At 45.4% G+C, this 13560-nt stretch overlaps 1 protein-coding gene across 4 annotated transcripts in view; it reads right to left on the bottom strand.

Annotated features, from left to right (window-relative positions):
- Mboat2 (membrane bound glycerophospholipid O-acyltransferase 2) overlaps nt 1-13560 on the bottom strand; it is a 125556-nt gene that overhangs the window by 14034 nt on the left and 97962 nt on the right. For all 4 annotated transcript variants that reach the window (XM_076942072.1, XM_034514649.2, XM_034514650.2 and 1 more), the window contains 3 exons: nt 12969-13024; nt 8166-8220; nt 343-523 (listed from right to left, as the gene is read on the bottom strand). In XM_076942072.1, coding sequence (XP_076798187.1) covers nt 343-523; nt 8166-8220; nt 12969-13020 — 288 coding nt within the window. In that variant the 5' untranslated portion in view covers nt 13021-13024. The remainder of the gene's footprint in view (nt 1-342; nt 524-8165; nt 8221-12968; nt 13025-13560) is intronic.

Below are 13560 nucleotides of genomic sequence, written 5' to 3' on the forward strand. Positions count from 1 at the left end.
CTCAGACACATACATGTTTTAAAAACAACAACAACAACAAAAAAGATGGGAATGGGAGACAGAAGAATTTTTTGCTTTATTACATTAGCACAAGGCACTAGCAAGGCTCTGGGTTCAATCCCTAACCACACAACACTTATGCATGCATATATACATGCACACATGCACACACAACACTCCCCCCCCCCCCCCAACACACACAGGAAGGAAGAAAGCAAGCAAGCAAGCAAGCAAGCCAATGGGAAAATTAAAACAAGCGAAAACATTAGACTTTCAGAAACCCAGACAGACAAGCCCACACGCTGTGGAGCACAGGGCTCTGGATGAGTCTCAGGCCCTTACGTTTGGAGATGGATCTGCTTTTCCATGCTGTTCTTCTTTTCCGTTTTCACTTGTCTGTGCCATGTGGGACGCTCTGCCTTCAATGAAAGCAATGTAGTCTTTGTAAGAGCAGAGCGGGCCTGCCAGGATGCCCATGAAGTTGCAGGTATAACTTACATACTCCAGGAGACTTGGCATGCGCCTGCAAGGAGACACACTTGTTAGCTGTGGCAGAGCTCTCAGGGCAATCCACAGAAACGTCGGTCACATGCTCACCACCTTTGCCGTTTCTGAAATAAAAGATGCCTTAGTTTTCATATATCCATGGAAGATTTCAGGAGGCTGGAGCAGAGAATTCTCGACAGTGTTTCTGGACAGGTGGGCTGCTTAGTTTTAACTTTCAACTCGACACAACCTACACTCACCTGGGAAAAGAGTCTTCATGAAGAATTTTGTAGATCAGGTTGGCCTGTGAGGGATCAACTTGACTGTTTATGTAGGAAGATGCAGCCCACTGTATGGAGCACTGTTCTCTACGAAGGGAATCCTGAACGAAGCAAGCCAGAAGGAAGCTAGCTGAGAGAAAGGGGGGCTCTGTGTTTATGTCTCCCTGCTGTTTCTTATGGAATGATGTGACCAGCTGCTTTGAACTCTTGCTGCCGTGACTACTCTGGTGATCTGTGCACTGGTTGTTTTCTCTTTTGTCCATGTGACACAAGCTAGAGTTATTGAGAAGAGGAAACCACAGTTGAAAGCATTCTTCCATAAAACTGATCTGTAGGCCATCCAGTGGGACATTCTCTTAGTGATTGATATGGAAAGACCCGGCCCACTGTGGTCAGTGCTATCCCTGGGCAGGTAGTCCTGGAGTAGATAAGTGGGAGAGCAAACCAGGAGGAACAAGGAGGTAAGCAATCCTCCTCTACTGCCTCCATATCAGCTCCTGCCTCCAGATTCTGGCCTTGTGTTCCTGCCTAGCATTTCTCAGTGATGGAGTGTGACCTGAAAGCTGTAAGCTGAAGCAAGTTGCTTTGGTCATGGTGTTTTATCACAGCAAGAGAAACCCTAACCGAGACAAACTACAGTCTGGAATTATAAGCAAAATAAACCTCCTCCCTAACTTGCTTTTTGTTGAGATATCTTATAGTAATAGGAAGCTAGAATCTTATAGTAATAGAAGCTAGTAGGAAGTTTCCAAAAAGATATTTACAAGCAACTACAGAGAGTTTTTCACTAGATTCCTCATAATGAAAAAAACCTAAGAGGACCAATGGTGTGGCATAAGGAGTCATCTCTCATTGCACACATGCCCACTCATTCAACAAATGCATGCTGCATGCCAATCATGTGGACAACAGGCTCCCGGGTCTGCAGATACACACTCACACACACACACACACACACACACACACACACACACACACACACACACACGAATGACTTAAGATATATGTGCATTTATATGTAATCTTCAGAGATGCTAAATGCCACAGAGAAAGGGGTCTCTTGTTACATGAAGTCAGAGAAGCCTCTTCAGTGAAGCAGACCAAACAGAAGTGACAGCTGTACAAATCCAGGTGACAAGGAATGGAGGCAGCAGGAGTGACAGGGCACAGGTAGAACACACTCAGTATCAGCCTTGACAAGACATGGAAGATAAGACAGGAGAAAAGCTTGCTGAGGTAAGATTACATGGGGCATGCCTTCCAAGCCACAGAAGAAACGGTGAGATCATGTTGAATAAGATGGAAAACTAGTCAGGTTTTAAAGGCCATGTTTCAAAAGCACCACTCTGGCCCTGTGTGTGGACACAGTGGAGGCACAAAGACCAGGCAGGGGACTATAGCAGATGACAAGGCCTTGGAGGTGTTGGGAGCAGCATGTCATGTGGCTTCTGACAGTGCACCTGTGGGGTCAGTTGATGGATTAGTTGTGGGAACCAAGAGAAACAGGAGACAGGATGTCTCAAAACAGTTGTGATTCCTTTGCCTCAAGGCCTGTCCAATGGCTCACAGTGTGTGCTGTTTAGTGGGCAGCCTAGTTCATCTTCTGAAGATCAAAGAGCAGCTATACCCGGGCACAGTAAGCAGTTCCCCAGGGAAGATGGACGCCATCTTTCCTCTTGGTACACCATAAGCCATCTCTTTGAAAATATTCTGTGGACAAAGATGTGAAGCAAACATCCCCATACACCAGAGATTATTGGTATTTAGATGGAACAAACAGATCAATACAGCACTTCCCATTCTGACTGGAAACTCATCTCTTCTTTTTCCCAGTCTGCCTGCCTGCCCCCCCTCCCCCATTGATTGATTGTAGTGGTTGGTAGTGATATTTGTGTTTTGTTTTAATGTGGTTTCAGAAATTATTTATTTAATCATGTACATGCATGTTTTTTTTTTCCCCATGAGACTTGGGCGGAGACAAACGGATGGAGCAGGATTCGAACAGGCAGACAGAGAGAGTGAGCAGAGGGCCTGTGCCCTCTGCAGGCGGCCGCCTTAGCCGCTGCGCCACCGCCGGTTCGCTCATGCATGTCTTTATAGAGGGTTTTCATAAAGATCTTTACAAGTAACTACAGAGGGTTAGTTTAATTAATTAACTAATTAATTAATGCAATGATTTAATGTATACCATAACCATGCAGGAGCCAGGGTAGGCCAGAAGAGAATGTCAGATCCTCCGGAACTGGAGTTACAGGTAGTTGTGAGCCACCACATAGATGCAGAGAATTAAACCTGGGTCCTTTGCAAGAGCAGTAAGTGCTGGGCCATCTCTCCAGGCCATTTTTGTCTTTTTAGATGGTCTTGCTCCACAGCTCAGTGTCTCACTCTGTGGTTCAGGTTGGCCTTGAACTCCTAACAGTCCTCTGACTCCAGCCTCCCAGGGTTTGGGAGCACAGGTGTAAACCACCATGCCTGGCCGCCTTCTCTTTTCTTTGTAAAGTTTCAAGACAGGGCCTCATTATGTAGCCAGAGCTAGCTAGCCTGTGGCTAACTTACGTTTTCTGTCTGTCCCATCTCTTGTTTTTGTACTGAGTCGGGGTCAAGAGTTGCCCAGGTGATCCTCAAACTCAGCTGCATGGCTGAGGACGACCTTGACCTTCTGATCCCTGTTCTTCCGGCTCCTAAGTGCTGGGATCACAGGCAGGCACCATAGTTCCCACACAATTCACTGAAGAAAGTTTTGGCTCAACTGTCAAAGGAATCATGTGAAGTGTTGGAATCACCCACTGTAATACTACGTCCACTACGTCACTTATCACACAAACACTCACCAACTGCGTGTTGCCTTAGGTCAGTTGGGCCTCACTCACTGAGGGTCAGGGCTTCTTTGGTGCAGAGCACTGCCTTGCACAGGATGTTTGCTCTTCGCCTACTAGATGCCAGCCCTTCCAAGCCCCCACAACCAGAAACATCTCTAGACATGCTCAAATGTCTCTGCGGCAAACATCACTGGCCATTTCAGAGATGGGAACACAGTGATAAGCAGACAAAGCTCTCAAGACTAGGACCTTACACTGGGGCAGGGAGAGGACAGATGAAACAACAGTGCACACATTAAGAAGCAAGCAGGACGGGGCAGAGGGTGGGGTTTTACATGGGAGGCAATATAGTTAAAGAGGGAACGCCCAGGTGTGGTGGCGCACGCCTACATCCTAGTCCTTGAGAGGATGGGAAATTTGAAGTCAACCTGACCTACAAAAAAGAACCTTGTTCTCCAGAACAAGACAAGGAGCATGTAAACTGAGGCAAGAGTATGGCACTCTGGGCTCCTTTCAGAGGAGGATGCTGTGGTCCAAACTTAGAAACTTATGTTACACAGGAAAGCATTAGGGGTTTTTATCAGGGGAGAGAAAACAAAAACAAGACTAAAATAATCGAAAGCCTATTCAAAGAATCTCTGGGGATGGGGGGGGGGTGGCTCACTGAGTAAATGTACTTGTGTGTAAAGCAAGAGAATCTAAGTTCAAATCTCCTGTACCCATGCTGGGCGTGGCCACATGTGGATTGCTGTCTATATGCAGGTGAGGGCAGGTACAAGATAAGGTGAGAGCCTGTGACTGGGCAGTGGAAAAGGAAGGCTAGCTGAGAATTTTAGAGAGGAGGACAGAGAGACAGAGAGGAAGAAGAAGGGAAGGAGAGGAAGAGACAAGATGGAACTTATAGGAGAGGAAGAGAAGCCAGAACCTCAGTCCTGGGAGTCATAAGTATTGGGGTTTCTTAGATAAATGATTAAATATTAATTAGGGTATATCTGCCCCATCTAGGTGTGTAGCTCGTATTTATATCAACTGAGTTTTAAGTTCATTGTGTGGCGTTTTGTAGGGTGAGAATTTACTAATATAAACCTGACTTATAAATTACAAGCCTCTAGAGTTTTGACTTTATGGGGTTACTGGGATTTGTGACTGATAACCACGAGGGGCAGATGGCTGGGAATGTGAGCAGAATCCGCAGCAAGACAACCACAAGATAGGCAGTTGCTGCGTGGGGCTAGCCATGGAGGCAGTGAGATAGCTGGGGCCAGAGAGTAGCCAACGGTAGTATGGGATGGTGCCATTTTAAATATTTCCGTGCTACAGCCACATATTCATACGCCACCTGTGTGCAATGAGAACAGAAGCTAGAAACTGGACAGGCAGCTCAGGGCATGGTCTCAAAAGCAAGCGTTCCAAATAATATCCTTGGGTCTCTGGCCAGGAACAGTGGAAGGAAGCCCTGGCTCCTCACCTCCTCTGAACTAGACAGCCGGTAGCCCAGACAGGCAGTACACAGCAGTGGGGACTAGAGCGGCAGACCAGACAATAAATGACCTCTCTGGCCAACAGTAGAACTGAAGCTCTTGACTTCCATAGTGAAGTGGGTTAAATTAACTCCCTAACTTTAGGCCGTCTCCCAAGTGATTTTATGGTTACCTCTTTAGAAGGAGCAATGACAGAGTAGCAGCAAAGGCCCCAAAAAGGAAAACTGGTTCCTTCTGGTCATGAGGATGACATCTCTGGCCTCGAAAGAGACCCAACATTGCAAGCTACCAAAACCATAAAAGAGTTAACTACCTGGGCTAGTCAATCACCTGAACAGGAGACCATGCTAGGAAGACAGGCTCACCTTAAGCTAAAGAGACAGACAAAATGATTATCCCTTTAGATATTACATTTCCCCTTCCCAGAACTTCCATCTCAGGCCACTCTGAGATTCAGTTGTGTCTATGTAGCCTTCTGAGTAAAAGTTTAACTTTTCCCACTTTCTCTCAGAGGCTAGCCAGAATCTAAGTGTGCTCTTTTTTCTACTAACTTTTTCTGGAGTTCTGCTCTGGCTTGCACATGTGCTTGCACACACAAAACACATGTACTCAGAGGATCGCTGGACCCAATGTAGAAATCTGCTACAAAGGACAGGAGAAAACCAAGTGCATTCTGCATGCAGCCCCCTAGACCTAGTAGCGAACCAGGATGACAGTGGCGTGGTGAGAAGCAGCCTTCTGGAGATGACTGAAAGCTTGCTGGACTTGCTAGTAGAACAGACTTGCAGTAAGAAAATAAAGTCTGCTATTTCCCAAGAGCACCCCAATATTAAATGACGCTGCTAACAGGCAAGTGGCAGTGGAGGAGAAATACGTGGAAGGGGACAGACAGAAATCAGAGGCTGCATTGTGAACAGACCTATAGATATCCAAGTGAGGACCCTGACATGCCTGTGAGGATCGGAGGCTGGAGATGAGGGAGATGAGGAAGAGGGCCAAGTAGACGTTGGGCTGGTGGGCTTCCAGCCACCAGAGCATGTGGACATACCTGGGGAACACTGAGAAGTTCAGCTCTAAGTTCTGGGGTATAGCAACAGTCAGCCACACAGGAGAGGGGTGGAGGGAGGGTTGAGCAGGGAGGCAGAGAAGAAAAAAAGCAAGAGAATGTGGTGTCCAGGAATCCAGTGAGGAGTGGTCAGCTGGACCAGTGACATCACTGTGGTTGGTCACCATGCCAACAAGGCTGAAGACTCAGGGGAACCAAGAGAGCAAGGAAACACACATCTGAGCACAGAGAACAGTGGAGAAAAGAGGAAGTGGAGCTACTGCAGAGAGGTGATGGGAGCGGGGTGGCTTGAAGGGGACGTGTGACTGAGAAGCTACTATCCTGAGAAGCTGAGAATGACCCTGCTGTGGAGAAAAAAAAAAAAAAAAAACAAAAAACAAAGAACCTGATTAAAGTCAGAGGTGAGAATAGAGCCTTACACTCCATGGGCAGTTGAAACTCAGAAGTAGAAAAGAAAGTATTCTGTTACAGCTTAGGGTAGCTTGGAGGGTTTGTGATTACAGACTGACAGGCATCAAGGAACCCAGGGTCCAGCTGCCCTTGGCAGTGAGTCCCAGCAGATGCCTGGGGCAGCCTTTGTCAGTGTCTTATTTACCCCGCTACAGTGAGTCATTTCCTGGTCTGTAGTTCACCTGGGCTGCTCTCGCAATGAGGTTACACATAGAGACCATGCATGCGCTGTGTGGATGGCTGAGGGGAGGATGTGTTCATGAACAACTTTGCACCACTGAAGGAAAAGAAATTTAGTTTTCCATTATGAGTATGAGCGAGAGAGTGCTAGGATCCTGGAGAAAGGAGAATATAAAGTATTTTCAGAGAGAGAATTAAGGAAATGTAGTTGCTTTGTTGTCCATAGAAAGGACCATGGCTTTTTAAATTAAAAGGATTTAATTTTATTTTTCATGTATGAGTGTTTTACCCACATGCATGTGTGTTGTACTGTGTGTGCACTGTGTGTGCACCTGATGCCCGAATAAGTCAGAAGAGGGTGTCAGATCCCCTGGAACTGGAGTTACCGTTGGTGGCGTGTGGGTGCTGGGGACCTGGTCCTCAGCAAGAGCAGCAACTGCTGGGCCGTTTCTCTAGCCCCAAGGACCACAGTTTTTCAAACAGTAAGAAATTCAAAATGAATACAGCCAGCAAGAATGACTGGGCTTCCTTCCACCATCCAGGCAGGTGGAGCTGGGGTTAACTAGGATGGGCCATTTGCCTGGTGGTTGCCTGAGAGGAAAAGAATCACGCCTGTAAGGACATGTAGGGAAAGCAGATGCCTGTAAGTGACAGTGTCTTGGGTAGTCCAAGGCCAGGGAAAAGTCAAGAACCAATCAGACTGCTCATGGGAGAGTGTATGCAGTGGCTATGTGCTGCTGTATGGAGACTGGCCATGGAGAAGATGGAGAACCCAAGAGACGATGCCGTAAAGTGTCCCAGAGGTCAAAAGGATGAACAGTGACACACATTTGTCCGCCACCATGGACATTTCATTCTTCCAGCAGGCATGCACTCCTTAATTCTTTATTTAGAAGCAATCACACCAACGGACTCATTCTCTTTAAAGGTGAAAGGAGGATTTCATCTTTAATTGTGTTAGATTGAAACAGACTTTGCCAGGAAACCAAGCTGCTCTTTAGGCAGCTCTTCCGGAAGCAGAGCAAAGGTAGATGAGGACCAGATGAGTTCCTCAGATAACAACCAATAACATGTGCTGTGCACTTTGTGCTGTGTTACTACACTGGCCCACTCACTGCTGTCAAGTTACAGCCCATGGTTGGAGCAACTGTTATTAGCAGTGATCACTCCAGCTGCAGATACAGCATCTGTCTTTAGAGAGTCTCAGAGACAAAACTTGGTGAACCTCTTGTGTTTCACAGGAGGCTCCCACGGTACAGAGGCCCAGGACTTGGCATCGCCTGGAGGGATTGCTAGCCTAGCACAGAACAACATGGTGGCCTGCAGCTGTGCAGAGGGAAGACGGTTAGTTTGCATGAGCCAGTGAAATGGTACAAACCATGATAGATCTGAAGACACATACCTCACAGCTAATCCCCTCTGCGACGGAGTCAGTTCTTCATCCTTTCGAAACATCCCTGAGAATCAGAAAGAAGCACTTTTGTGAGTTATATTTCCTCTTAAGAATGGCATTTGTCCCATTTGAAGTCATGCTATACTCCATGTTTGGGTCCAATGATTGCCTCTTTCTCGTGTTAACACAGATTCAGTCACAGCTGACCCACCCTGTGGTCCAACTCACCTTGCCCTGCATAGGCTAAACATTACACAGGGCGGAATGAAAGTTACTAGTCTGAAGGAAATTATTATCAAATTAGAAAAATCCCCCAAGTTAATACACTCTAACTTGCAATTTTGTTATTCGTAACAGACGCTATAAGAGACATTAAAACCCCTGAGGGATTTCGACAACTAAACTTCAGTGCCATGGATGAGTCGATCAGCACAAGCCTCAACGGTGCTGTTCTGTACAATGCCAGTGAATAAAAACAAAAGCATTTATATGCATCATCTTGACCCATCTTGCCGGTTTGCCTTGTCTCAATCAGGAGGCTACTGCTACAGCTACACCAACTTACTAGATCTACATGCTAAAAAAAAACAAAAAAACCCACTAAATTCAATTTAAAGATCCCTCCAAAGAAAAGAAAAAAAGGAAAGCAGAGCCAATTTAAAGACAAAGGGAGACTAAATTAAGCAAACAACACTCTTAGAAAGCTTTTGTAGGAAATTTAAAAAAAAAAAAAAAAACACGTCTGAAGACATATATTTTAAGCCATTAAAAGACACTGAGATAAATAGAGACAAAACCCAGGAAAAACAAACTATAAAGGAAACACGGACAACCAATTAACATACAAATTGTGAACTTCATGATAAATTATAAGAACATAATTAGTTAGGAAATGTCTGGGAGGCCAAAGCAGTATAGTGTCAAGTTCAAGGCCAGCCAGACAACGTCAACCAAAATCAAAAGCACCAAAGATGTTAAAAGAAGCCACCACTTTTATATAGAAGTACACAGAACTTCTGAAAGCTTTCACATATACAGCATGGTCTCAATTATGTAACACACACATTTGAATGGATGATACTTGTACATAAGACAAAGATGAGAGAATGGCAGCTTCCTCCCGACACACTCTGACCAGTTAGCACTAGAAAAGGAAGAGACACGGACTGCCTGCTGTGACCCTCAGTCTAGTGTGGAGAAGGGATATAAAGGAGCACACTATGTTTCTGTACACTGGCAGGACAACGACTCAAGAAACATTTCTCTCCGCTTATCTTAGACCAGCCACACCACCACCCTCTATGCCCCCAGCTAATAAAATAACCAAGGGTGTCATCTAAAGTTTTGACCAGGGCCATCACAACCTCATGCATAATGGTAAAAAGAAAAAAAAAATCATCTATATGTTCAATAAGTAGGGAAGGGAAGATAATTGCACAGTTATTTTGACAATAATGGAGAAAAAAACTCAGGCATCAGAGAGGTGGGTCTGTGGTTAACAGCACTGGCTGCCCTCGCAGAAGAGCCAGGTTACTCCCAGCGCCATCTTGGCAGCTTACAACATCAGTCCCAGCGGTTCTGGTGCCCTCTTCTGGTTGCCACCATCACAGTATGCATGTGATGTAGTCACAAGCAGGTGGAACACTTATAAATAAAAATAAATCTTCTTTGAAAAAGAAGAAGGAAGCCAGTCCTGTGAAGAAGGTGGAGGTCAGGATGCCTGGGCAGGTGCTCTGACCCTCGGGAGCTTTACCAGAGAGCTGATTCCTTACTCTTCCTTAGAGGTATCTGTATTTTCAAGTTTCCTCCAAAGGGCATGGGACTGCTTTGGGGAATCATGGGAAGAAAACAAAACCCCAGAAATTGAACTGAAAAGAAGAGCACACGAAGGACCTCAGGGGCTTACACCACTCTCACCAGCTTGATGTCCCCACACTAGACAGACCGACCTTTCCAAATGATCTAGGGTTACCTAAGGACACGAAGCTCGGTGTTCCTTTGAAACTCCCCCCCCCCCTCCTTTCACTAGTAAAAGCAGCAAGTTAGCAGTCATTTGTGATGCTGAGCGTTGCTACATACAGACTTTTTGTCGTATTTTATTCAGTATTTTTGTGTGTAGGAATGTTGATGCCTGGTGGAGCACACCTTTAATCCTAGTGCTTAGGAGGTGTAGAGGCAGGGGGATTTCTGAGTTTGAGGACAGCCTGGTCTACAGAGTCTATACATAGCCCATTACTCTGGCTTAGACTGGCTACCTGACAAGGCCCCAGGATCCTCCTGTCTCACGTTCCACTGTCACTGGAATTACAGGTATGATCTGCCATGCCAGGCTTTTAGTGGGCACTGGAGATCTGAACTCAGATAGTCATGCTTTTACCACTGAGGAGCTGTCTCTCCAGCTCCTGTGCAATATTTCCAAGTGTTTAGTGTAGTGTGGGGCTCCTGTAACAATTTACCCTGCTATATTAACCTAGGAGGCTATTCTCATTTTAAACTGCAAACCAACCATGGAAAATAAATATATGACTTAAAGGAAAACACCTTTATAGAATATTTTTTGACTATATGTACAAGCCCAGCCACCCTCCTTACTTCATAATTTGAGAAATACTCAGAAATAGAATGGCTAAAAAAAAAAATTAAATTAAGATATCGTTTTTAAGCTAGAAGACTAACACTATAATAAATTAATATACTTCCGTCTAAGATAGGAAATAGACTCCTCCTTCTCCCTTATCAGTACAAGCACCCAGCTAGGCTAATAAACTCCTACATGAAGTGGAATCAAGGACGCTGTAGCAAATAAAACAAACAACAAGAAGAAAAAACCTTAGCCCACCCCACCCTAGCCAGGGGACATCATGACCAAACACACTGCCAGTCTGTGCCATCCTTCAGTGCTAAGACCCAAGTAATCTCTCGCACACAACTTAAAACCATAACATCAGGGCAAGAGGCTGAATTCTGTAAGGGGACCAGGATAATCTCAAAAACACACCTAGAAGGTTTCCAAGATAAACTATCTGCTTCCCAAAGATGCTGGTATGAACACGGTCACTGGACTGGCAGCTAAATAGCAGGTATAGGAGAGGTCCAGACCCACTGCCCAGAGTTTACATGACCTGCTGCCACTGTCCTCAGTAGGACCTGGCTGCAAGTTTGACCGATTGCTGGTGTCCCTACACTGAGGCAAGTGTTCCTTAGGCTGCAAGTGTTTGTGCCAACATGCTTTATTCTCAAATTTTTCTTACCCTCCAGGAATTTCCAACTGTGACACCGGCTAGGAACTGGTGTCTGCTTGATCAGCCCCTGGCAAGCACCCAGGGTCCCAGGTCTAATGAACTTCCTGGCAGATGACACATCACAGAGGTTCCCATACTTGCTGCTGGGGATGCAGTGCTGTCCCTGACTTTACCGGCAGGAGACTGGAAACCTTGTTCTTGAGTTCTTCTGGACACAACTACAGACATGTCTGTCATTCACCGTTTAGAATCTTCATTGGAATAAAGCTTAGCCAGGCCAAGCTAGCGATGGGCTTAGAGGGCTCAATACAGACAAGGATATCTATCCTCCCTTGTGAGAGTCACTGAGGAATCAAGAGACTAGGAAGGGTCAGAGCCCTGAGGCATAAGATGGAGGGTAGCTGCTCTCCAGGAGGCTATCGGGAGGATGAAATGCTTCAATTTGCAGGAAGAGTCATCACATGCAAAGCTAAAGAATCTCAACTTTACAAACATGGCAAGGCTGATCAAAACCTGCTCATTAAATCTATTTCAGTGCGACACGTAAGTCATAGCATCTAGAGACAACTGAGTGCTTTCACCTACAACATTCACAACACATACTTCGTGACTATAGAACCAGGGTCTGAGAATTTCTGTCCACATCACTGAATTCAAGAACTACAAAGACACATCCCTGTAGTGTGGGTCAGACTATGAACACGGAGATGAGCGGCCCAGAGCAGGTGCAGGGGACGCGGAATGTGGGACTCCTCGGGCCTTTCCATACCTAACCCTGCACATGCTGCTGCCTTGAAGAGCGCATGCCCAGGATATGCTCTGCTTCCTGAAGGGCAGAAAGGAGAGCTGTGGCTAAACACACAGGGATTAAACACGAACCAGTGATTATAAGAAGGAAATCTGTTCCTTTTGTCTGTGCCCCCTTAAAGGAAGCAGGTAACACTGCTTGTCAGTAGTAAAGGGGGAGGGGAAGAAAACTCCCTGTCTTCAAGAACTGCGAAGGCTGTGCCCTGCCCGCATGTGGGGACCAGGCTGGGAGTGAGCACAGGGCCAGGGGTTTCACATATATAGGGATAGACAGAAAACTCTCTGAGCAGAGTTGTTCCTTCTACCTCTAAGGAACCCAAGCCAATACCCCAAGGAGTCTTAACTGCTGGCATTTCCTATATAAACTTAAATTAGCATATAAGATTGATGGATATTTACATTAAAAATCTATGAAAACACATGTGTACATGGCTGTGAACACAAGGGCATAGGGCAGGAGAAGTGTGCAGATTTCAATATAAATGTAAAACAAATAAAATAGGAATAAAACTTGACTTAGACTATCAGTCCATTATACGGATCATATCACTATTTTGCATTTTATCACTGAACTGAATTAAAACTCAAGAGAAATAATAGGGGGTTTGAGGGTGAAGCATATTTTAATAATCTTAAACAAGCTAACTTTTTCTTCCTTCCTTCCCTTTCTCTATAGAGAATAAAGTTGGGGTAGTATCTCAAGCCAAGAATTGTTCTAACAGGGTTCTTTTCGGTGATGAACAATTAACTTCCAGATTCTTACCGTCGTGAATTTCGTAAGCCAAACCAGTGATCTTCTGCGTAATGATCATCATTGGGCTGTGACGAGACAAAAGTAGATATTTTAAATGGAGAATGTTATAGCAACATGTACGAAACAGGAAAAAGGCTCAACTCTGCTTACATGGTAATAAAATCCTGAAGTGTTTAGCAGTGCAAAAACTCACAGGGAATTTTTTTAAGAGTTAACAACTCAGGGTCTCTCTGTCCTCAGGAAGTATGAGAGAAAAGAAATCAAAGCTTTTTTTTTTCCCTCTGTGGTTTTAAAAAGCAAATAAAAGGAGGACCCTATGTTTAAAAACAACTTTCTGTGAGCCAGCCTGCTTCAACTTATACATTCTAAGATGAGGGCAGGGACATCAGATGGGCAGCTTGTGACTTAGTCCCTCCTCCAACCTTCCCCTGGGCCTGCTTCCCAAGGCAGCTGAGCATCAAAGAGAACAGAAGATGCCCCAGAAAGGGGGATGAGGAGAAATTTAAAGACATTTGAGTGAGAAGTGCAGAGGTGTAAAGACATACAGCAAGAGGGAGACAGGAGACAGAAAAGGTCAGAAGGAATCTCCATGCTGAAATCG

The sequence above is a fragment of the Arvicanthis niloticus genome, chromosome 11 (assembly GCF_011762505.2).
Source record: "Arvicanthis niloticus isolate mArvNil1 chromosome 11, mArvNil1.pat.X, whole genome shotgun sequence".
Classification (NCBI taxonomy): domain Eukaryota; kingdom Metazoa; phylum Chordata; class Mammalia; order Rodentia; family Muridae; genus Arvicanthis; species Arvicanthis niloticus.